Source organism: Pelecanus crispus, chromosome 2 (assembly GCF_030463565.1).
Source record: "Pelecanus crispus isolate bPelCri1 chromosome 2, bPelCri1.pri, whole genome shotgun sequence".
NCBI classification, from domain to species: domain Eukaryota; kingdom Metazoa; phylum Chordata; class Aves; order Pelecaniformes; family Pelecanidae; genus Pelecanus; species Pelecanus crispus.
The window spans coordinates 24,664,010-24,690,860 of NC_134644.1; the positions used below are offsets into that span (position 1 = coordinate 24,664,010).

At 35.3% G+C, this 26,851-nt stretch overlaps 1 protein-coding gene across 1 annotated transcript in view; it reads right to left on the bottom strand.

Annotated features, from left to right (window-relative positions):
* Positions 1 to 22,032, bottom strand: part of ABCB1 (ATP binding cassette subfamily B member 1) — a 46,679-nt gene extending 24,647 nt beyond the window's left edge. The window contains exons 1-14 of the mRNA XM_075706445.1: positions 21,935 to 22,032; positions 21,087 to 21,147; positions 19,637 to 19,784; positions 18,240 to 18,297; positions 13,339 to 13,530; positions 12,448 to 12,619; positions 11,317 to 11,441; positions 10,373 to 10,544; positions 8,663 to 8,776; positions 7,545 to 7,655; positions 4,157 to 4,282; positions 3,770 to 3,973; positions 3,194 to 3,364; positions 625 to 786 (exon numbers count right to left, since the gene is read on the bottom strand). Of these exons, the coding sequence (XP_075562560.1) occupies positions 625 to 786; positions 3,194 to 3,364; positions 3,770 to 3,973; positions 4,157 to 4,282; positions 7,545 to 7,655; positions 8,663 to 8,776; positions 10,373 to 10,544; positions 11,317 to 11,441; positions 12,448 to 12,619; positions 13,339 to 13,530; positions 18,240 to 18,297; positions 19,637 to 19,784; positions 21,087 to 21,147; positions 21,935 to 22,032 (1,914 nt within the window). The remainder of the gene's footprint in view (positions 1 to 624; positions 787 to 3,193; positions 3,365 to 3,769; positions 3,974 to 4,156; positions 4,283 to 7,544; positions 7,656 to 8,662; positions 8,777 to 10,372; positions 10,545 to 11,316; positions 11,442 to 12,447; positions 12,620 to 13,338; positions 13,531 to 18,239; positions 18,298 to 19,636; positions 19,785 to 21,086; positions 21,148 to 21,934) is intronic.
* Between the last annotated feature and the right edge of the window lie 4,819 nt (positions 22,033 to 26,851).

The window sequence follows — 26,851 nt, forward strand, 5'->3', positions numbered from 1 at the left end:
AACTCAGTTATAACCTAACTATTGCATGGGACATTAGGATGTACCAAAGTATTTTGTTCTTCACTTAGTAACTAATACGTTTCTGATATTTATATTAATTTCCGATCTCTTTTTTTCTGGCTACATAACTTTAAAAGTGTACGTATCTTTTGCACTCAGCGTAGCTGGATTATTTTTCTTTTTCTCCTATTCCTCCACATTTTTTTTCTTTAGAAAGAAATTCAGTATGAAGGATTATAACTACACAGCTTAAAATATACATGCTCTGTTCATCCAGTATCAGCTACTGTATTTTACCTTTCATCGTAGGCTAAGAAGAAGCAATGGAAGAGCAAACTAGTGTTTTCAGCTGCTCTACATTAACTGCATAAAAGGAAAACATAAAATAATCTTTTAAGTTTAAATCCCTAGAGGATTAAAAAAGTGCTATCCTGGGTTTAAATAGGCCTGGTATCAAAACTAGTGGTCTTCTCTCTCAAATTACTTCTCTCCTTTCAAAGTACATATTTTTTTGCTGTTAACAAAATATGCTGCAGAATTCCCCATACTTCTGGTAGCATACAATAACTATGGGCATAGAACACAAAAAAGAAAATGAGGCAACACCTAGCAAGAAAAAGGTACCTGCATGTTAATGAGTTTGTAGTAGAATCCCTTTCTCTCAAGCAATTTAAAATGATTCCCTTGTTCTGTGATAACTCCTCCTTCGAACACAGCTATAAGATCTGCATTTCGGACTGTTGACAGTCGATGAGCTACTACAACTGTGGTGCGTCCTTCCCTTGCCTAGAAATAACAATATTTAATATGAGTATTTCTAAGTATATTAAAAAATTGTTCATATTAGAGTTGAATAAGACCTAAGGGAAACAATAAAATGGTTCACAGAAAAATATACCTTTCAAAAAAATTTTAAAAACAGATTTCAATGAGTACCTTAAAACAGAAATACAATCTTTAGCTTGAAAAATAATATTAGAGACAATCTTTCACTGTGGCATATAAACCCATCAAATTTTGATCACAAATATCTAAACAAAATTATCGATATTTAAAATTTTAGAATGTTACAATGTTACAAACCTTAAAATTTTAAAAATGCTAGAAGTTTTTATATTTAAGCCCATAGTTGTTCATTTAAACCTTAAAATCTGTGAAGGATAGTTTATACTCAGAAGCATTAGAACATATTTCACACTGACATTTAAAAAATTTCAGTGTTTTAACCTCTAAGTCATTGCCAACTCAAGTAGCTTCACTGAAAATAAAATTCTCTACGATTTCGTGTGAAATACATTCCAACTAACTAACTATCTTTGGATATTTGTAAAGCCTATCACACATAATGTATCAAATGTCACACCTTGCCATTTTAATTACCAGGTTGTATTAAAATGGTCAAGCAAATTTTAGTTTAAGTAATCAAAGTAATGATCCCAAGCAATTGGAACCTGGATGGAGTTTATCTGCAGTGATGTCTCTCAAGGGTCCATACTGGGACCCATACTATTTAATATCTTCATCATTGACATAGATAAATGGGATTGAGCGTACACCCAGCAAGTTTGCAGATGGCACCAAGCTGAGTGGTGCAGTTGATTTGCTTGAGGGAAGGGATGCATCCATAGGGACCTTGACAAGCTTGAGGAGTGGGCTTGTGTGAACCTCACGAAGTTCAACAAGGCCAAGTGCAAGGCCCTGCATCTGGGTCAGGGCAATCTTCAATACCAATAGAGACTGGGGGATGAGTAGATTGAGAGCAGCCCTGCAGAGAAGGGCTTGGGAATACTGGTGGATGAAAAATTGGACATGAGCCAACAATGTGCACTCACAGCCCAGAAAGTCAGTTGTGTCCCGGGCTGCATAAGAAGAAGCGTGGCCAGCAGGTTGAGGGAGGCGATTCTGCCCCTCTACTCCGCTCTGATGAGACCTCACCTGTAGTACTGCATCCAGCTCTGGAGTCCCCAGTACAGGAAAGACATGGACCTGTTAGAGCAGGCCTCAAGGAGGGCCACAAATATGATCAGAGGGCTGAAAGACCTCTCCTGTGAAGAAAGCCTGAAAGAGTTGGGGTAGTTCAGCCTGGAGAAGTGAAGGCTCCAGGGAGATGTTATTGTGGCCTTTCAATATATAAAGCGGGTTTATAACATAGATAGAGAGAGACTTTTTACCAGGGCTTGTAGTGACAGGACAAGGGACAATGGTTTTAAATGGAAAGAGAGTAGATTTAGATTGGATATAAAGAAGAAATTTTTTACAATGAAGGTGGTGAGACATTGGAACAGGTTGCCCAGAGAAATTGTGGATTCTCCATCATTGTAAGTGTTTAAAGTCAGGTTGTACAGGGCTTTGAGCAACCTGATCTAGTGAAAGATGTCCCTGCCCATGGCAGAAGAGGTTCAACTAGATGATCTTTAAAGGTCCCTTCCAACCCAAACCATTCTACAATTCTATGAGTCCCTAGGTCTTCTGCAAAGGTTTATGAGGATCCAAATTTATAAGACAATGTGACCAAGAAAAGCTAGACAAATAACTTCTCTATTAAATGCATTTCCATTACTAATTCTCCTCAAACTGTCTTTCTCTATCCAACAGCAGTGGGAAGCATTAGAGTACTCCAGCAGAATCTGACTGAGTAAATTCAGAATACCATTTGGGGGTACAGCCTCAGTATGAATATAGAGACTCCTGAGTTGCACCAGGGATTGGCTGTCCCTTAATGAGATAGCTCTACATTAAGAACAAAACAAACACCTAGAAGCATTCATGTTAACCAAAGCAAACGTTTCCTTGGAGTGTTTCCTGCCAAGTCACTGCTACAATCACTTATTGTATGCTGGTAGTGCTTACCGTGTCTGTCAGGCTTCAATACAAGTTAATTAAGTAGGTGACTGACAACAATATGCATGTCAGTAAGACAGATAATTGCAAGGGATGGTATTTACACCAAGAAAACCTGGATTTAAGCTTAATAATGCAGAAAACATAATTCCATCTTCTCACTTGAAACAAGATTCCTCTCGTAATACCTGCAGGATCTCAAAAATTCTCTGTACAGAGAATATGTGCCAAATCCAAATTTACCTTTTGTGTTTTAAGAGTCTCTCTTTCTTTCAGCTCTTTCAACAAATATCTAGAAGAAAAATAAATATTAGGCTCCTGCTTACCTGCTTCATTTTAGAACACTACTAACCTTGTCCAGTGCTGCCTGCACAACTGATTCACTCTCAGTATCCAAAGCTGATGTTGCCTCATCAAGCAGAAGAATTCTAGGATTGCGAACCAGAGCTCGGGCAATTGCTATTCTTTGCTTCTGGCCTCCACTCAGCTGTGCCCCTCTTTCTCCAACCACAGTTTCAAACTTCTACAAGACAACCACAAACATTTCCAAAACACTTCAGTGGCACAGTCCTTTCACCAAAGAAAGGCAGTGTGAAGAAAAGGCACATCAGTGTTAGTAACCCCAGCAGCATCTTCTCCTTCCTCTGAAACACTACAGGATAAACACCTACTTGGATATACCTGCTTAATTGTTTGTGTCCCTGAATTCGAATATTTCTTCAAATGCTCACCAAGTCATGACCTAAAGATTTAAAACTAACATTATTCTCAAAGGTTATGAGGAAGCTTTGCATAGTTCTGCCTATTCACAGCTCCACGGATATCATCCTCTGTTTATGAGAGTTTATATTAGAGTTCCTTCTAAGGAACTATTTGGCACAAGAAGGTTTAGGAGAAATTATTTCAGCAGGACAGCTGGTTTGCTTACATTGGGTAGCTTCATGATGAAGTCATAAGCATTCGCTTCCTTGGTAGCTTTTTCAATCTCTTCCATAGTGACGTCCTCACGGCCATAACGAATATTTTCTGCAATAGTAGTAGCAAAGAGCATGGGCTCCTGATTCACCACACCAATAATCTCCCGCAGATATCTTACATTTAGGGTCTTAATATCCTGGCCATCAATGGTAATCTAAACAAAAGGAAGCAGACAAAAATTGTTTACTGTTTTGGTCAAGGAACCTCTCTCCCCAGGTTGGCACATGCCTTTTTAGGGGAGACTTTACTGTGTCACTGGAACAAGGGCAGTGAGGCCAGAACTAGACTTCCAACAACTGTGACACACAGAGCAGTCATCTCACTTGAGGTATCTTACCATGCCTTCCTTGGGATCGTAAAATCTCTGGATGAGCTGAACAGTTGTGCTTTTCCCACAGCCACTGCCACCAACCAGGGCCACTGTCTGTCCACAACTAACCTTGAGATTCAAGCCCTTCAGTATCTGTGCATGTAAGAAAGGTAACCAAAAACATAGCATAGTATGTAAAAATGTCAGTGTAAATTTGAAGAAACTCTAAAGACTACAATAAAATATCCTTCATATTTACAGTAGAATCTGGTACAAAATAAAATTTATAAACATGTGAGTTTAAATTTTGGATAACTAATTACTTCAGCTTAATTTTCTTCATATTTATGTCACAATTGGTCCAATATCAATGTATTATACAACACACTTCACAATTACTCATATCATGAACCAGTTCATATGACAAAAAAATAATATGATTACTATCCACAACTAAAATATACTACAGAAACAACGTGATGCAATATTTCTGTATTATGTTGCCTCACCTTTTTCTTTAACGTACCATGCAAACTACAGGAAAACTATTGTACAGTGAAAGTCATGGTTAAAAGTGACAGAATATACTCTACATTGTTTTGGAGGGAAAGTCTTTATAGTAACCTTGAAGTATCCTTAATTTTCCCCCTTTTGATTAGAATTGCTGGTGGGGCTTCTTTACAACGGTGACATTTCATTGCACAATATATAACTTTTTTGTACAAGTTAGCAAAAAATATAGCATTTCACAACCATGGAAGATACAAAATTTTGCCTTCCTTGGGACTTCTGCAAAGGATAAATGTAGCTTTTTGGTGCCATGTCATTGCTTTTTTACTTTATTTTCAAGAATATAACCTGTATTGGGCTCTGTCGTGGGGCTGGAAAACAGACACACAGTTAGCATGTCCATGCTGTGTATATTTAATTTTGCCCACCTTTCTGCTTAACCTGCTCACCTGAGTAGTAAGAAGATAGAACAGGAAAAAAGGCATAAAGTGGTTTTGTTTCTAGTTCACATGACAAAAGGTGTACAGGAGTCTATACAGCTTTCACTACTTTGTACAACTTCTGTGGTTGGAAATGTAGAAATGGAGAAAAGCATATTTTTTGCTAATTAGTCTTCTAGAAGGACTAGGCTACAATGAACTATGCATACCTGAATGTCAGCATCTGCATCATGGCTAAGTGCATTTTTCCATTCTAAATGCATAGCCATGCCCTAATACATTCCAATACTCTCCCATTGTACTTCCCAATACCTTGCAGCCCTGTATCCTTGTCATCATCTCTTTCTTCCTAAATTTCTACTCTCAGCACTACCACTGCCTCTTCACTGTTAGTACCAATGTTTGTGTGCTTTACAAGTGAAATATATCTCACTGTTTAGGAATGAGACAAATCATAAATTTTAGTATGTCTTATTTTGCTATAATATTTTTAGATGAAAAAAAGAAGTCCAACATAAATAATAACAACTGAAAATTTATGAAGCGGCCTTATTGAATCTTCTGGTCATAATGCTATAGATAATTTAGTCTAGAGACCTTGTACAAAACAACTCAAACAAATCTAATGTAAATAAAGTAGCAAAAAGAAGTTGATCTAAAAGCTGTGGTCTATCACTGATTACAGTGGACTATTGATCAGAATCTTTTTCCTATACCAAAATAAAATTCATAATTAAATCCATTTAGGCTGCTTCTAACAACTTAAGGCAAACAGAGAAGAGAGAGTAAGGACGGCAAATAAATCAGTCCAGTGAGATAGGAAGTAACTTGCACCCTTCATCGTGCCTGTCAGTTACTTTGCTGCACTTAATCCTGTTGAAGAGTTAACTTGAAAGTCAGGTAGATAAAACTTAGATAGAAATGAACTACCCTGAGTTATTTGGCATCCTTGTTTTCCCCTTTACTGTAATGTATGAAATACTACCTATATGTTTGGTTTAGTCTTAACTTCCTATAATCATTATGTCTGAAACCATGGGGGAGAAATCTCTATTTGTATCATACCTGTACAAACTTACAAAATAATTGTCCTGGTTTCAGCTGGGATAGAGTTAATTTTCTTCCTAGTAGCTGGCATAGTGCTGTGTTTTGGATCTAGTATGAGAATAATGCTGCTAACACTGATGTTTTAGTTGTTGCCAAATAGTGCTTATACTAAGTCAAGGACTTTTCAGCTTTGCATGCTCTGCCAGGTGCACAAGAAACTGGGAGGGGGCACAGCCAGGACAGCTGACCCAAACTGGCCAAAAGGACATTCCATACCATATGACATCATGCTCAGTATAGAAACCGGGAGGAGTTGGCCAGGGGGCAGCGATCACTGCTCGGGGACAGGCTGGGTGTCGGTCAGTGGGTGGTGAGCAGTTGCATCACTTGGTTTTCCTGGGTTTTGTTCCTCTTTTTTGTTGTTTTCCTTTTCACCATTTATTATTATTGTTATTGTTATTTTATTTTATTTCAATTATTAAACTGTTCTTATCTCAACCCATGAATTTTCTTACATTTGCCCTTCCAATTCTCTCCCCCATCCCACCGGGGGGGAGGGTAAGCAAGCGGCTGTGTGATGCTTGGTTGCTGGCTAGCATTAAACCATGGCAATAATCCACTGAGATCAATAGTTGTCTTTTCATTTATATTTCTATATGAAGAAAAATCAAGCATGTTCACATCATTCACTTTCTTGATAGAAGGAAAAGCCAAAATATTTATCATATTTATGAGTAAAAATGGCTTAAAAAGAAAGCTCTGTGTCTTTCCTTTCTGCCTATTGAAAGTAAGAAAGATGCATTTATCAAGGCCAGTGATTTTACGTCAAGGTAGGGAAGGAAACAGTTACATACTGCAAAGACACTCTTCCTGAAAATATTTTCAGAAATCATTCAAATGTCTGCCACCTTCACCGCCTTAAGACTCTGGATTTATGACAGTCCTTTAAAAAGCAAACTTTTGCACTGTCTAGACAGACAAATACAGATTCAGATCTCTATTCCATACATAACAAGTCCTTGCTGGATCTGCTTTCTTTAACTGGTTGAGATAAAGCCTTAACAGAGCTGCATTGCAGGTACTTTTGAAACCCACTATCTCATTATTATTACTATACACAAACACTTGGGTTAGATGCATAAATTTAAATTCTGATAGCAATAAATCTTTAAGTTTTATTGCATAGCCACACTGACTATAGCTTTAGACAGAAATTTTTTCAGAAAACATAACATGTTTAGCTAATGTGTAAATACTTCTAGCTAAAATCACTGTGATGGCAAGGTAGTTTTATATAAATTAGAGAATCAACTTGGAATTGATATATATTCAACAAAATTTTATTTATGTGACTTTTTTTTCCTAGCAAATGATCCACATGTTTACCTGCAATATGTATAAAGTTTCATTTACAGTACCTCAACGTCTGGTCTGGATGGATAACTGAAGTAAACGTTTTGGAATTCCAAGTTCCCTTTAATGTGGTCTGGTTTGTAACCTGTCTCTGAAAAACTGTCAATTTGAGGTTCCTGTGCAAAACAAAATAAAAAAAAAAACCCAGTTTATTTCCTAATAATTTTTTTTCATAAAGAAGTCCTCGAGTGCACCATTATTCTGCAGAGATATTAAATGTAATTTTAAAGTAATTTAGGTGAGACTTCTGAAACATGTAAATTGCATGATGTTTTGCTGTCTCATTAGAACATTGATGATCTGCTCATGCAAGGCTACTTTTATACTTTCTTCATTTAAGCTTTTGTGTGAATTCAGTACATTGTCTTTAAGATTGTATCTACAGCTAGCCATACTTTGAGATTCATGTCACTGCCTGATGATTAACCTGAACAGATCATCCCTAATGAGCTGTTCATACGCTGTTTATTCATAGCTTCGCCCTTTCTGCTGAAACAATTTGTGTGAAAAAGAACCAATCCATTGACCATTAAGCAGAAACAGGGTTCTTAATTATCACTGGTTTTGTTTCCACCCAGAGTGGGTCTAGAACTTGAAGCACATCTTAACAATAATCCAAAACATGCAATTGCATTTCATAGAGCTTCATTAGCTAGTAAAATCACAGCTTCCCTGATTTCAGACTCTCTTGGCAATTGAAGTACATATCCAGGTTACAAGGTTGTGTTTAATTAATTTGCCGACACTCACGTTACTGGTGATACCACCGATACCTTGAAACCTATGCTCATATATATATATATATGATCATATACAGATCAGCTGTAATCACTATCTATATAGCACCATAGACATGCCCTTCATGATAAAAACTTTAGAAGACACCTCCAACATCAAGTGATTCAGAGATCCAGTACTTTTACCTTTGAAGCAAGAACTGATTAACTCTAGAAGACAAAGAGGAACTGACATAATTACACATTCTCTCTGCTTATGTTTATATTTCTGCTTATTCTACACATTGTTATTTACTCTTACTAACTTCATATCCATATATAGTGCCTGTACTTTAAAAAGAAGGGTCTCTCAGTTTTGAAATGAGAGTGAGGGCAAAGATACTCACATTGTCTATGATATTAAAGATTGTATAGGCAGCTCCTCTTGCACTAGCAAATGCCTCTATACTTGGAGCAGTCTGTCCAATACTGAAAGCTCCAATCAATACAGAGAAAAAGACCTGAAAGAAATGTTTATGGTGACATATATAAATTCTTATTTAAACAGGGAATTACATTTATTTATTTACATTAGATATCTTTGGGTCAGGAGGCTCCATGCCTGTTAATGGAAGTTTAAGGAATCCAGAATTAAAGAAAAAACAATGTGAATGTTGCAAACAGATTGATAAGAAGTGAAAAAGTGACTGAGATCTGCAAAATCTATGCCAGAAAATGTATAATTACACTTGATGTCTCAGGATTTATTGTACTAATTCATTCTTTGGCAAAAGATGTTCCAAAGATCAGAAAGTATATTGCATACCCTCCAATGGAATGAAGGCAGATATGCAAAGCACTATCATTCTGCTTTGAAAGTGACAATGAAATAGAAGTATACAAATCCAACTTCTCCATCACAAAGTAATAAAGGGTCCCTCTGCTGGAATGAAAGAGAGTGAGTGCAAGCAAACAAGACAAAAAAACAGAAAAAGAAAAAATGTATTATTTTCTCAGAGAAGCATAGTTTATTGCTTTCAGCTAGTATCAAAGCAAAAGTAATAAAACCACACTGCTCAAACAGAGATCATAACAGCAGCCATAGTATGTCACAGCAAAGGTCCATCACACCCATCATCTTTTCTCCAACAGTGTTCATTCACAGATGTGATACCTAACAAGGCAACACCCTCCCCTTCATGTTCTAAACCCACCATTCCAATGAACTACAACATAGAAAACAGAAACTGCAAATATTCTGAACTGAAAAAAATACACACAAGGACATGAACCTCACTGACATGTTCTGTATGCCAGCCTGTCTTAAAAAAAAAAAAAAAGGTAAGTTCAAAAGAGCCAATAACACATATCAGAGCCATTTTTTGCAAACTTCAGTGATTCATAAATAAAACAAAACAGGTAGTTTAAAAAAGATAGAAGCATATACATATGGTCTCCTGGCTGGGTTTCATCATGGTTAACAAAGTTATTCTTCTTACCATAATTGTTTGATATCTCATACAAAATTAGAATGGCTGCCACATCAAGAGAAGAATTTAAGTTATGATTTATGAGTTATGGTTTTCGTCCTTTGGTGGTGATGTATTTCCTGGCCACAACTATATTTTTCTCCCCCTCGATTTCTAAAAATACTGAGAAGTGATTCCAAGCTCTTATGGTGCAAAATATAAGAAAAGTACCAATAAAATTATCTACTTAGACCTCACAACAGCTAAAAAAAAAAGTATTTGTTTCTGCATCCTGAAAATATATTCAGCCTCACAAATCTGAAAACAACAAGCAACTAGGAAGGGTACTGTACTTCAGTTTTTGACTGAACTGTTTCTATATCAGTCTGATCTTATGGAATTCAAAAACAGTGTAGAAACAGTTGAAAACAATGTATGTTTTACTTGGCTTGATGTAGATTTTGAGATACTATAGTAACAACATGTAGACTTTTGCTGTGAGAATCTTTTTGTTAAGAAGAAGGGATGCTATTTTGCCAATTTTGGCACATAATTCTTATTAAACTCAAATAAGTTCCCAACATACACTTTAATGTATTTTCTTTAGTATTTCTCACTATTATTGGGAATTTACTCATAAATACTTACTGTAAGAACATTGCCAATAGTGTAATCATTATTTAAGACCAAGGTAGTTCCATACCAGAAGGCCAGTGCATATGATGCATATATCAGTAAGAAAGCAGCACCCATAGAAATATTAGCTGTAATAGCCTTTTTTATTCCGATCCGTTTAGCATCTTCTAAATTTTTATGGTATCTGGAAGAAATACAGAAGTTCAAAATAGACTCAGTCTTGTGCCATGGCACACAGCACCAAAAACTCTGTGGATGAACTAGAAAAAGAACACCCACAAAGTAAAACTAGATATCTAAAATATATAACCCTACGACTGTACAAAGGTAAGCCTGCTAGTCAGGTACAGAGCCTTTAAGGCAAATCCTAAAAAGGCCAACAACAGTCAACCTGGTATACAGAAAACAAGGGCATTGCAATTCAGGGACTGGCATTCCGGTTCTTTAAATAACCTGCAGGTCAGTGAACTTTGATCATGAATCATTCATGACAGGTTTTGAGATTATAATTGTTAGCTTAAGATAAAAGGTTGAAATATATCACAAGAATGATGTTTTATAGTATAGTGGAAATAGAGATATTGTTTATTAGTACCTTCACAACAGCTACCAAGTAATCAGATTACCAAGGATACCACAATCCCTTCTCACGGCAGGGACTTTTTTTGTTTACGGATCTCACTGTATGATATTTAAAGTAGTTTGTACACTTTCTAGAGTAGAGACAATACACCAACTTATTTTATCATTTTCTAGAAAAATAACTAATTGTCTTTCAACATGTAGTGAAACTTATAATATGGCCTGTAACAGACAATTTCCCATTACCTAAAAACACAGGAAGCACAAGACTTACTTGTTCTGACAGACTTTCAACAGCAAAGGTACAAGAAAATTTCAAACCATCTGAAGCGAGTACTTTAAAATCAGCTTATGAAAGCAAACATTGCTCTTACCTTTTAATTTCTTTTTCCTGTCCTCCAAAAGCTATTACAGTACGGACTGCTGCCAGAACTTCCTCTGCAACAGCACCTGCTTTTGCATATGCAGCTTGTTCTTTGTCAGTGAAAGCAGAGAGAACCTAATACAGGATCAAATATTTTGACTTTAGAAAAACAGAATAAGCTCAAGCACTTCCTAATGGCTTTTATCACACTTTCTTCCAATATGAAGCCTTTTGATTATATTATGTATGAGTGCAGAATGTTCAATATCAGAATCCTTAAGTACATTATGAATTCAATCAGATAGTTCAACATTACCCATTCTCAACAACTAAGGGCTCGATTTTCCACCCTGCTTTCACCTAGTGCAGGAGATTAGATGACTACTCATACTGAACTGGTGTGGTTCTCCCCAGGCAGATGTCCTCAGCTCATTCTCATCTCTGGCTACCTTAGTCAGAGGGCTCTATTGCTTACATTAATTGGCCACAGTCCGTGAAGACTCTTAGCCAGTAGACATATGTAGCACATGCTCCTCTACTCCTACCTTTTCTGCAATATACTCATTCATGGCAAAGAAGGCTTATATGATCTTTGAAATGTAAGGGAAATAAAATACTATAAAAATCTGAAGGCTTCCAAATTACAAATGTAAACTCACTCCAGTCCCATAGTAATTTAGTACTTCTCTCACCTAAGTGTGTCTAAAATTTCTTACCAAAGCTGTTAACAACTCTGAAAAGAAACTCTGTCTGAGACCAAGGCTTGGTCTAATTTATTCACTCCTTTTTCAGGAGGTGCAATTATTCCTTTCAACAGAACAAGTACTCATGTGGATGAAGTTTAACAGTTACAGATGTGGATTCTACTTGTGCACCTTACTTCCTTTTCTATATAAAAATATGCTATATTGGCAGAAACAGCTTCAAATCAAACAAGTCTGTCCAATCTACAGGAATTAAATATTCAAACTACATGAGGGTACTTATACACAGTTCATCTAAGAGCTTATGTACATAGATGTTGTCTAAAGCTATAATTGTTCTAAGCAATACATTCTAACAGTAATAATTTCAGATATGTAGATTTATTTCATTACCTCTCATTAATATAAAACCTGACACTAAATGTATGTTAACCTACCTTTGCCCAGATGGCTGCTGAAAGTCCCAGGACAGGACTGATTGCTAGTATTACAAGGGTTAATTTCCATCCTCTTATGAGACCAACAATAAATCCTGTTACAAATGTTGTTATTGATTGAACAAGCAATCCAATTTTGTCACCTATTCCTTCATTAATCTTCGAGACATCACTGGAAAACAAATTACATCCAGACAGGAAGGAAAATGTAGAAAGCACAAGAAAGCTTTTCAGTTTTGTTACATGGGCATCTGTGTAGAGGACAATCTTTATTATTCAATTACTTCCAAACAACTGTTTACTTCAAGATAAAGCACTATATAGTGTGGTCAAAGAAAATTCCATATTTGTTGTGAAAATGTAATGCTATAAACCTGGTTTTGTCTGAAAAGGTTGAAATTATGCCTATGGTGCAAAGTTGCTTAATTCCAAATTTTTGATCTCTTTGGAAACTGTGGGATATCTGGAAAGAAAAGATAAAGCCTTTCATATAGGCAAAGAGAAAGGAATAGCTTGTCATGCAGTTAAAGCTGTTCACACTGCTGGAGTCAGTCAGCACCTTATTCAGTCCTCACTGCACACAGAAACGAACTATGCGTTCTCTTCATGGGGGTAATCTCATAGGCTGGGCTTTAGTCATCCTCCGAGTTCAAGGGAACTTATCAAAATGCTTTTCTGATATCCTTGTGACAGTCTAGTATCAGAAGTTCAGTATCTGAGACTCTCCATGAGAAAACTTGAAAACTTCATTTGACAATGAAATCATTCAATTTAATTTCACAGTAAAATTTCATTTGACAATGAAATAATTCAATTTAAAAATAAAAATAATTGTAACTCATACATGCTTAATAATATTAAATAACATTGCAAAAGGTATAGTATACTTACTCTAGAAGACGAGTGTTAAGTTCTCCCACATCATTTACATCAAACCATCCAATTTCCTGTCTCATAATTGCATGAAAAAATTTTTCTCTAATTTTTTTAATTTGCCGGCCTGCTGCTAGGGTCCAAAATGAAGTTTGGGTATAAGCAGCAAGAAGAACACCAGCTGCTATTGCAGAATAGTAGTATGCATATCTGAAAGAAAAAAAAGGCAAGATTCTCTGAAATTAGCTTTAATTACCTTGCTAGTCTGTATTTAGCTTGACGCTTACTTCTTCTGTTTCAGACCTGAGAGTTTATATGTTTATACTAGAGTTTACATTTCCCTGTAAAACTTGCCAAGTTTTCTATGAGTAGCATTTAGTATCAGTTTTCAGATATGTAATAAACGAAACAAAGCTATTGTTAGACAGGAATTACTTTTTCTTTTTGTCAATATAGTATATATTTTCTCAGAGGATTATTTTAGAACTATATTTTAGATACAATACCCTTTTCACTTAAATGTGTCATTTCCAAAAACTCCAGAACATTTTTTTTAACGCATACAGACAGACCTAATCACATATACATATATTCACACACACTTTTACATCATAAAACATGCCTGTCTATATAAATATATATATGCATGGATGTTGTAAGTATTTTCCGATTTGAGAATATCGCATTACTATATATAAATCTATTGCAAGCGAATGCCATTAGATCAAAAACTCTTTTGCTATTTTATTCATAACTGATATTTTACTTTTAAAAAAATAAAATACAGAGCAAAAGAATTCAAAAACTTATTTCTTCAGCTCTGTGCTATGAGTGGGGTGTCAAATCAAAACCAAGGAGTGTGTAAACCACTATATTTCTTAAACTGGAACTGTTTGAGCCACAGTTCTAAACTGTTCAAACAGAATCAAATCAGATTTGATTTGATTCAGAATTGACATCAGAATCAGTTACAGGTGAACTTAAACCGGAACTAAATGAGAAAAATGTAACTAAACTGATTCCATTTGTAAAACATGACCAAAACCAATGGCTAAATATTCGTCGTGTATATTACATGTAATTGTAAAACTACTGCATCTATATAAAAGTAAATAATTAGCAAAAAGCTTTAAAATTCTTAGGATTTTCTCTCACATGTAGCAAGTTATGCATACTGAGTTTTTAGAACTGTAGCATGAAACCTGACAGGAGCAAATTGCAGGAATCTGTGTGCAAATGCTCTCCTCAAAAAAGGAGAGAATGGTTTTATAGATGGAAGTTTTCAAATTTTCATCCAGTCTTTTTTGTGGCTAAGATGCCATACAGTTTAGTCAGGGACATTGGAACTATACTCGTTATGAAATAATCCTTATCTAAACTGTTTAAGAAAAATGGGTTAATGCCTAACTGCATGCTGGTTCATTGAATGTCGACCTCGATTATTTTCAGTTCCGTTAAAACTCTACACAGAAACTACCAAACTAAAACCAAGAACACTGCTTCAAAACTCATCAGCAATTACTTTAGACGATTCCTTTATGACGTTACATCACTTCAAAGAATTGTTTTCTGCTTGGACTTTGTGTCATGACAAACTATCAAAAGGGATTGATATCTTTGCCAGATTTCATGCTGATGAAGCACAGTCTGTAAATTCACTGCTGAAACTTAACAGAGAGTAAATGCTCACTGCATTGTAAAATAGTGTTTCTTTTTCTTTTGAGAAATAGTTGGCTTTTAGGCACACTGTTGTTTGAGTAACGAACACAACCAAGTCCACATGTATAGTTAGTACTTGAACACATCTGTGTGAGAACTTTGTCCTTGTAAAGTTTTTAATTACTATTTGACCTGCTGGCAGGTGTTCTTAGAGAAACAAGGGGTCGGTACAAACAGCTTCTTCAAAACAGTGAACAAATTCTCAAGGCTCTGTCTAGAAACTCTAGAAAAGTGAACCAATTCCCGTGCTGCTAATAAGTAATACAGTCCCTATTCAACAATTTGTTTCTAGACAGAAACTCGGGCTGCTTTTTATTCATATTCAGAGTTAATGTCTAAAAGACCAGGTGGCATGCATGATGTTAATAAAAGATCTCCCTCAAATAGACCATCTCTTAGGGTCACAAGAACAGGCAGTTCTCAACATTTAGATGTTGATGTAGACCCATATTCACATTTACACTTTCTTTGTGTCAGCTTGTCTGTTTTCCTGTACTCTTTGTTCTTTAAGCAGTAGACTCCTAGACAATAGCCCAATGAGGACAATGGGAAGATTTCTGTTGTTTTTAACTAAAAATGATGTGATATGAGTTCAGACATTAAAAGAACCCCAAACCATTAATCAAAAATAGTTCTGATTGGCTGCTGCTCTAAAAGGCTTATAAATGACACATAGGTTTACACACTACTATTATGCTATAACAGTCAGTAATACCTTGTGTAATTCTACTACATCCTGCTCTTAAAATACAGGTTAGATATGCTTGAGTAGACAAGAAAATATGTTGATTTTAAAGCTGTGATGTTACTTTCATTTCAAAGTGGAAATGAAAACACTAACACAAATATCTTTAAAATTAAGAGAAATGAATAACAGCAAGTGATACAGTTTTAAAGGCAATCCAACCATAAGACTAGTTACTAGAAAGAGATAATTAAACAGGTAGGAATATAGGGAATAATTAACTGCCATAGAGAAAATAAATCAGGTATTTTTTACATTTGCAAGAATAACAGAACACTCAATTAAATTCAAATGATCTAATTTTAGATTTTAACAGGAATTGCTGCTTATATGACACTTTATAAAACTATTGGACTTCTCAAAATATATCCTGGAGACTAAGATCTCTGTGAGTTTCAGAAAAGCAGTTCTATAATTGCATATGTAGTAAGAACAACTATTTTTAAATAGTTTTAAAGTTCTCTTAGAATAAACATAAGACAGACTTTGAAAATGTTGTGCAACTAGACATCAGGTATTTACTAAACATAGAACAGTTAGGGTCACTTTATCCATGCAGAAATCATTTTGTTCTGCAATTTTACTTTCAAATTTTCTTTCAAGTCACTGGGTACACGTATATTCTGCTGAAGGTGTGTACATATTACTTAGAATCATAGAAACATAGAATTGTTTAGGTTGGAAAAGACCTTTAAGATCATCTCCAGTCCAACCATTAACCTACACTACCAAGTCCACACTAAACCAATTAAGGGTAGACTAGACTAAACCATGTCTCAAAGTGCCACATCGACCCATTTTTTGAACACTTCCAGGGATGGTGACTCCACCACCTCTCTGGGCAGCCTCTTCCAATGCTTCACTACTCTTTCAGTAAAGAAATTTTTCCTAATTTCCAACCTAAACCTCCCCTGGCGCAGCTTAAGCCCATTTCTTCTCATCCTATCGCTAACTACTTGGGAGAAGAGACCAACACCCACCTCACTACAACCTCCTTTCAGGTAGTTGTACAGAGCGATAAGGTCTCCCCTCAGCCTCCTCTTCTCCAGACTAAACAACCCCAGTTCCCTCAGCCGCTCCTCATAAGGCCTGTGCTCCAGACCCTTCACCAGCTTTGTTGCCCTTCTCTCAACACGCTCCAGCACCTCAATGTCTGTCTTGTATTGAGGGGCCCAAAACTGGACACAGTATTCCAGGTGTGGCCTCACCAGCGCCGAGTACAGGGGGACAATCACCTCCCTGCTCCTGCTGGCCACACTATTCCTGATACAAGCCAGGATGCTGTTGGTCTTCTTGGCCACCTGGGCACACTGCTTGCATTCATGTCAGAGACTAACTGACAGAAATGTTGCAGAAGCAAGAAACTCTGTGTGTCCATACTCTTACAAAAGCTAATTGCTGATTCCCTGCCAGTTCATTCTCATTACATAAGAGTTCTTCATTTCTAAGTAACAACCTACTCCTAACTAGCTTTTGCTCATTTATTTTAGGGTAAAGAACTTTTTTTTGGTGTAAATAGATTTTTTTAAATTAGAAACTTAACTATTTAATCTAAATGATGTATAAGTTTACAGAACACTGTTACCAGAAATTATAATGCACTTCAATATAAAACAGCAAGAGTTATGCAAATGCCTTATCTCCTCCTTCTCTTCAGAAAAGACAATTGCCTTGAAGACCACACCAGCATTCCTGAGATGTCAGATGTTTTTCAGTACCTAATAGGAACAGACTTCAACCTGAAGAAAAGAAGCTGAAGTGGTAAAAGAAATTGCATGAGAACTTTTGACATCCTGCATAAACCAAGTCTATGGACAGTGATTAACAAAGCCTCTTAACAAAACACTTCTATTGGCAGCTGATGTTTCTGCTTATTTGACTTTTTCTTTATGAAACTTTGTAGCAGAAACACCTACTATTGCCTTCTGCTATTGCCAGCTCTAGAATGCTAGATTTAAGGTTGCATATAATCTAACTCTGTATTTTCTGTAGTCCAGATAATTTAGTTGAACTTGATGCTTTGGCAGCAAAGTAGGTACTACTTGGCAATTTTAATTCTGCTTTTTATCACTGAATCACCATAGCTCAAGGAATTGATGGATGATATAATCAATATAATTTTTTAGCATAACAATTACTGTTTATAAATTCAGAGGAAGAGAAGAAAGAAGGAAGGAAATGCAGATGGCATTGGGATACAGAGCACTCCTGAAAAGTGGGTGGGATGGGTGAGAGCAAGAGATTACAGGGAAGTTGTTTGGAATGGCTGGGGATGTTCAAAAATCCTCCAAGGGCCTCCCATAATCCCAGGCAAATCTTTAGTTACATACATTATTCAGTCAACCATTTATTTTATGTCATTTAAAGTATGCAAAACATCTGTGGGAGAAGAATGGCTTGACTAGAAATGTGTGCCTACATTAAAAAAGAAGAGGAAATAGCAATTTCTAATTACCTTGTCATATCTTCTTCCAACTTGTTAGCAAAAGAGGGATTCACTGCAGAAATGCTTCCTTAGACAGGAAGAAAAGAGTAAATACTTTTAATACAGCAAATTTTAACAAATTTGTTTTCCTGCATGATGTTCAGCAAATTTTCAGTTGCTATATCTCCTTTTGAATCAAGTTTATTTTAATGGAAGGGGTGTGACTATTTCAGGCTTCTACCTATTCTAAAACAATGATTATACTAATATGAGGTTAGTCATAACTCCACTGGTTACAAAACTACATCGGTGTAATTTGAGACTAAAAGGTCTTCCTGAGCATTCATTAAATTCTCAGTTTGTTTTTTTCATTTTTGAAAACACAGGGAACTTGTATAATGCCAAAATGCATTAAAAATACAGGCCTAGACATTGACATCAAATCAGTAACTGTAGATGGCTTAACCCATTATGAAAACATTGGCTATGATGTTGGTGTTAGCCCTAAAATTTTACTGCCCCACATGAGACCTTAGTGACAAATGTTTTGAGAAGACTACAGCTGCAGTGTTTTGCATTTGCACCATAAAAATCCGATCAATTTATTGTACTTGGGAAGGAGTAAATCATAAATTATTTGTTCTGCTAAAGGCAGTATGCCCATGTTTCTGTCTTATAGCAGCATAATAAGAGCAAAAATGGATGCAGGACAGAAGATAGTCACATCCTTTATTTTTTCTGTATCACCATAGATTTTTATTAAAATGTTTAATAGAATTTTATTAGATAATATTTCAGGCAACAAACCTGTTCACAAGTTTAACATCTCATGTGTGAGTTCAGAGGACAATGTAATCTGGTCTAACTATGAGCTGATACCAAAATGACAGATTCACTCCTCCCTCTTGTATCCAGCAGTACATGCCTGCCCTCCTTTGTGTTTGGTTTCGTACTTCTGATTCAGCAAATGAGGCTACTGAACAAATTGATCCAAAATAAAATTAGTACTTTTATTTTTGGTAGCAAATTTTCTGTTGGATCTACTTACTGATCTGATTCACCTTGTGAACTATAATTGTCAGATTTGATGCAAGGGAATCAACAGGAACTCATGCTGAGGAGATGGAAAACCAGCCTCTTTCTACTTATCATAGTCACAGTTAAACGTGATTTGCTGAATGTGCATGGTAGTGCACAATTTGAAAAAATTAAAAATAAAATCTACTAATGCAGAAACTAAGAATTAGGAGTAAAAAAAATTCTATATGTAACTCTATTACAACAAACACAAGAGTTACTAATTTGCATCATAGTATGGTAGCAAGTTGGGGTTTCTGACATCAGTATCTCCTGTCAAAATGCTTGAATCTCCCTGGCTCTTTTCCAAATACGAGCCATTGTTCTCTTCATAGCAGGTATCTTCTTACCTGTAAAATTTGAGTGTCCAAAACCAACGAAGCTATCAGTCATATCACCAAAAATTATCATCGCAAAAGGGAGACTGCTTCCATGGGCTATTGCCATGAGAGTGCCTAGTATCATTAGTAATTTATCCGACAAATTGGAGTATCGAAACTGTAAGTGAGAAGAGAAATTAATTCTAACTGTGGTATTAGAATGCTAACACAATGCTATGTCTACAAAGTCAAGAAAGTCAAGAAAAAGCTATCAATTGTACACCTACTGTCACAAAACTACAACTTTATCTGATTAGAAATTAAGTTTACAAAACAATTTGAATGTACAGGAATAAATCCTTCTAATGTAAGTGCTTCTATACTATAAACTCTCAAAACCACAGAAGTGTACTATTTTAATGCATCAATATCTGCACCTGGGTAAGAAAGGCCATATGAAAACAAGGCATAAGAAATTTGCCATTTAAAGTTCAAATTATAAGAAATTTTAATGGCATTGTGATAATCAAGGCAATAGTTACTTTTACTGTAAATTCATTATTATGCAGTCAGAAAAACTTCCTAATGTAGCACAGACTTTATCAAAATGTATTGAAATCCTAAATACCTCTTGCCATTGAACTTAATAAAGCTTGAGCTCATCTGTAACAAAACCATTGGCTTTATTCTGCACTGTGAAGTATTAAGTTTACTGATGTAAATTATAGTGGTATGAAGTAATTATATAGGTGCAAGTTGGTATAGCAAAGCAGAGAAATCGGGCATTGGCCACCATGATGGGCTATAGTTTTATTTCTGTTTTTTGCCATATCATTGGTGTGCATTACGCACACTAAACATACAAATTTAAAACATTTCAGTATTACTAAAAGACGACCCAGGATTTACTTTGATTAAATATTAACAGATCACCTTTTTAAAAATATACAGAAAATAAAAAAATTCTGGAATTTAAAGTACTTTTTAGCACACAATTGTTAACTTTAAGCTTCATCAGTCCATCAGTTGTCCTTTACTGCTGACTCAGGTGACTGAATAATGATTAATGGGGGTAATTAATGTGCTTAGTACCTGACTCAGGTAATTTAGAGGACAAGATCACACATAATCTTAGGTATACGGCCCTTTTCATTGTGTCGGAAGAAATGACTGAACATAGAAATCTCTACATTTCACAAACAAAAATCTAGTACGGGCATGTTTAACATGATAACTTACTAAGGGAAGACTCCTAAGAATCCATATTAGTAATAAGACAGCTTCTTTAATAAAACTACGTCCACAAAAAGAACTGCTTGATTGCTATACTATATTCAATATTTTGTAGTGTCAAAGTATTTGGTAAAGACAAGACCATATATGCAGTACTCTAACATAATTTTAACCATTTTTTGTTTACACTTTGAAATGTGCATGTGTGTATATATAGGTACACATATATAGAGAGAATAAATCTTACCAGTGTAAATGGGCTGACCATCTTAGCATTTGCCGCTTTCTTTTTCTTCTTATTTCCCATGCTTAAAAGGTATGATAGTTTTAGTGCATTCAAAAAACAACAACATTTCACAGAAACACTAATGCAATATATTAATGATGTTCAAGTAAAATATACTTATGAAATAATTTTACAGGAAACAATTGTGTGTAAAATGAATATGATTTATTGAGCATTCTTGAGATTTTTGTATTTAAACCTCCAGGTATATAAATAGCATCAGCTCCTGTCTGCTGTAAATTTAAGTCAAGCTCTTCCCAGTTCATCCCTCTCAAGGGTGAAACAACACCAGCAAGGGCTGGTGGTTCCATTATCTGATCAGGGAAGTCGTGAACAGAAGCAGTACATAGCTTTCAAAATGGGAAAGAGGAAGATAACTTATAAAATCAAATTTTTGCACATGGGGGATGGGGAATAAATAAAATGTTCAAGGTACGTAAAATATTGTTTCCCTACCATATTAAAAATTTTAAGATAATTTTTAGCTGATGACATAACTGTATCCAAGATGTCCATTCCAACATAATTTCTGTCATATTTTAGAAATGTTTTTCAATACACTGTAGTCAATACTGTGGACACTTAGTTCTTAAAGGAAAAAGATAAAAGGTCCTTCTGCACAAAATGAATGTGTCAATCAATGCTACTCTCAAATTGAGAGCTTTCTGTTATTAGGCTTTCCTGATAAAATAAAGTAAAATAAAATAAAAAATGAAATTAAATAAAATAGAAAATAAAATAGAAAATAAGATAATGTAATTTTATAAGCTTAAATACAGGACATGTTTACAATGTTTAAGAATACTTACTGTTTGTCTTCAGATTCATGATGCTGGCTTGATGCAGTGATCTCATGACTATTTCCATCTGCAGTATGCTTCTGCTTCTTTTCATCTTCAGAATGCATTTTAAATTTATTTAAGATAGCTCCCTGTAAAATAATATTTGACCAAGAAATATACAACCATTAAGCCAAGGACAGTAATCTTAATGACCAATTGTTTAAAAGAAAAACATAGATACTTATTAAAATCAATAAAGTTACTAATGTCATACATTGCAAGTGAATCCTCGTAACGGGCAAGTATAAACATGTCAAAACAAGCCCAGATGTTTGGAGTTTGCTTACAAACATCTACATTTCATATTTGTATCTGTTTGATAACTGTGGGTCCTTCATTTAATTTAATTCAAATGATAAAAGCATTATAGTTTCTGCAATTCAGCACAGATATACAAAATAAATGAGAAAGTAGATTTTTTTTAAAGCATATGCAGTTATTTGGAATTTTCCCAATTTTAGTTATCAGTGAATTTTATCAAATATCTCTGATTCTAAAAAAAAAAATTATTGACATACTGTGAAGGTTGTTCTTGGTTTGCGTCTAGTCCTCTGAAAGACTATTCAAAAATCAGCAGACTTAGTACAGTTAAGGACATGCAGCATGATTGGACTTTGCTCTTCTTATGTAAAACAGAGACGATGAACAGCTTTCTCTTGTTTCCCCACTCCCATTGCCTCACCTACTTTGGAGATTAAAGTGTATGCACTTTGGGGTCTGCCTCCCTTTTCCTAAAGGGAATATTTAGCAAAGTCCCTAAACACATTTATTTCACTGTTAGCTGGGAAAACAAGCCTGAATAGTCTAGTCTTCCACCAGGAAAAGTTCCCCTTATCTACTGTTGGCTTAATTATGCCCCTTAAAACTCCAAGGAATTCCTCTTTACCTTATTAGAGATAGTGCTGAATGCTCCAAATAACTGTAACACTTAAGGATGAATCCATTCTTGAATACACAGTGAGAATGAAACCAAATAACACAAAAGGAATGTTTTACTCTTTTGCTCCTTTTCCCTTCTTCTGAGTCTAATCCAGAAAAACATGACCCATCTAGCCTGAAAGAAAACAGGATTTTACTATAGTGCATGTCATTTCTCATTTGAGTAACTGCAGAACAGCAAGATGAGTTCCAGACTCCATTTGGAAATAGTTTGGAAATAGCTACAGTCAGCAGAAATCTGCTCAATTAGTATCCTTCTGATTTTTGAATGTATGTTCAGATGCTAAACGGTTTGAAATGGACCATTTATTTTATTGTGGAATGTATTGTTTTTACCAGTATCTGTAGGCATTACTTCAATGAAAATAATAACAAATATTTAAAACATTTAAAGGAAACTAATTGCACTTCTTAACTGTTATTTCAATGTACCTAGTAAAGCAGATATGTTCAATGCTTTTACAGAAGTAAAATTTTTAAAAAGTTAAATAAAAATCCTTGTCCTAGAAGACAGGTAGATTTATATGAATTTCTCTGCAGGTCTCCTATCACTTTACTCAAACAAAACTTACTTAATCTGATAATTAACCAGAAGAGATAATGTTTGTTCTTTTTATTCGTGCATACTTGTAATCTCAAAATTTTGATAAAACTGATTACTTTTACAATGTTTTGGAATACAAAGGGTCTTATCAGAGTGAGGATTACTTTAGAGAGGGTAGTTTACCATTGTCAGTCAAGCAAAATATAAAGGATTAGTAAATGTAAGTATTATCTGTTTATGAAAAGTCATCCTGAGATATTTGTATAGACTTCTATCCACAGCAGTTAATGGGAATACTTCTGGGTTTTAACTTGTGTGCCTAAGTGCTTTGCTGGACTTGGTCTTAATGGACTGGTCCAATTATTTCAGTGGAAAATGAATAAAGTTGAATGAGAGACTCTAGAGAACAAATGAAACAGTATATGCAGGTCTTTCACAACTGTTTCACCTTAAAGGGAAAATGGAGAAAACTGCAAGATCTGTCACAATGTTCTGTTACCTCATTGCAATGTCTCAATGCTATTGCAGTACAATCATGGTAAGAAAGTGAAATAGAAATAAATCAGAATAGCAATTTGTACCAGAGTTTCTATTGCCTGCATACAGTAGTGCAAAGAAAATTAAAGACTGTTTTACAACCAGTTTTATCACTCTAGGAGCTGAACCAGCTAAACGGATATTAAAAAAGTGGGAAAATTGGGAAAGTACAGTATTTTACATCTACTTAATAAGCTACAAAATTCTGGTATTTCTCTATAGCTTCTGTACTTTGACTTTTCAGTGACATAGCTTCACAATTCCACAGAATTTGAGGCCAGAAAAAGATCACTAAATCTTTCTTTTAATCTCTTGTTTCTCATGGTCTACTATAAATCATTCAGTTTTTTCCATGTTAAAACTGATAATTTGAGCTAGACTGTATAATTTCTGTCTGAAGAGATTAAATTTGTGTCATAAACCAACAACAGAAGAATCTGAGGCATCACCACTGCACATTGCCTGCACTTGAGTATATAAAAAACATGTAGGTGAACGCAGTAGCTAATTCACAACCCAAGATGTATGAAAGACCCAGAAAGAATGAAGGTGCCAGTCAATCTAATCTGAGGAGAAATACTTTTTCATCTGAAGTATGGCAACCTGTTTTGCCCTAAATATATAAGCAGAATCCATAAACCCAGTGTTTGAAAAATACTTTCTGTCTTCCCTCAGATCAGTTATCTGGTTAAATCAAAAGCTTACTCCCAGCTTTAACCAATCTTTGATGTCATTAAGGGAGATTTCTTTTTAATTCTATAGGCTGAAGCATGAAATCTCATATAGACATTGTCTGTATCAAATGGACATTGATTTAATGCAAAGTTGTTCTGAACATCTTGAAAGAGGCGTCCACTTCACTAGAAAGTCCAAGAAGGAAAACCTTTCTTTTTCTCCTCCTACTTACTAGTCACAAAATTTCCCACAGAAGATGGATTTAAACAGAGATGACCAATCTATGACCTTTGAGCTATTTAAGGCTCATAAACTATGAAAAATTCATTCCCAAACCAGTTTGTTATCATATGATCAGAAGAAGCAGGGATCTGGTAAATATAGGAACTGTTAGACAATTCAAATCCCTTGTTGTACAAGCAAGTGTAAAATGGATTGTCCAAAACTCTGCTGCACGTCCATCTCAGCCCTATCCCACAGCGGATCAGTGGGATTCTATGAAGATAATGACGACTACAGCTCAAAGAGCTACCTCTATTGAGTTACGTGGTAAATGTCTTAAGAGATTTTAGCTGGTTGAAAATTCTGTAAAGTCACTCATAGGGTCAGGAAAGTTGACCTTGTCTAAATTAAAGCCTATACATGAGGAAAACATCTAGTTTCACTTAAAAAATTGCAATTGCTCACAAGGTCATTGCACCTATCGGCTAGCTGCTTCTATGCTCCATTTCCCTTCATGGAAATAGTTTAGTTCAAGACAGAACAATACCTTTTAGCTATTATTACATCTATGAGGACCTCCATTGTCAGGTATCTTTTCTATGTGAAAATACTTATAAATATTCGTAAGGTTTACTCAACCCTCTCTTTATTAAGTAGTAGCCAATTTCCTTTCACCTAACCGTTTTATGGCTCCTGGATTATATTCACACATCTTTTTTAGAATTTTGAGCATAAAAACTTGCATTTTTGAAAGATGATTATTAAGTCCCTTGAAATGTTCTGGAGAGATTGTAATTCTGTAGACTGAAGCACAATTACTTCCCTTCTCCTACTTGATAGAAATGCATGGTTTGAATCACCTCTCTTGGGCACTCTACTGCAATGAGAGATTGTACTGTAAAAATAACCTATGACAAACCTTAAATCCTTCTCTAACTCATTGCTCTTACAGACCATCCACCAGTCTTGTCAGTATAGCTCTGTTCTTCACAAAATTGTTCAAGTTGTATTTTGCATGATATAACAATTTTTGGACTGCAGTTAAGTTAGGTAACACAGATCGTTCTGTATTGTAACTCACTATTAATTATTCCAGACTGTTTCCATGTATTTATTTATCTAAATTTACTTATCCAACCCTCTCCTATAGGTCAAAATGTCTTAATATTACATGAACAAACTGATCATAAGTCAGCTTCTGGAATGGCAGAAAAAGGCATTTGAAAAATAGGGCGCTCATGTTTTGTAGTGAAGTTTCAACTAGTGATGCTTACAGAAAAGAATCTGTGTTAAGAGAATCTCATCCCACAAATCACACATTGGTTCCATGTATTTTTTTTTTATCTGATGCAGGCCAGCAAAGAGGATGACCAATTGACACATGACATCAGAATAAACAACTGACACAGAAACTTTAATCTAACTTTGACATCAGAGTCAAAACATTGTGAAATGATGGCATAATACCTTCAAAATTTTCTGAACAGTATCAAGAAAAACTATTTTTTTATGCTTATCAATAAAAATAGCAAACAAGACAAGAAACTGAGGCAAATACTTCAAAGCCTTTATATATTATAACCAGAGAAAAGAACACAAACTATTTTTTTCCTTTTATTTCCATTAAAGATGGAGAGTTGGATTTTGCAATAAGCTCCAAGTAGGTGAAATGGTAGAGAGGGTCCCAGGAATCCTGTAATGATTCCTCAACAACATTCAGCCCTAGCATAGGTTAGAACAACTGTGAACAAGCTCTGATTTATGATACTCAGGGAACTCCTGTTCCATCTTAGCAGCCTTTTCCCGTGCTGGAAAAGAATACTACTTTGTACAGGAATTTTGCCAACTTGGCCACCATTCTATCAATGACAATTGTCCTATATGAAGGGAATTATCAAACAGTCAGAAAATTACAACTTTGTGTTCCTTGAACTATGCTGTATGCTCAGCCACAAGATACCACCTAT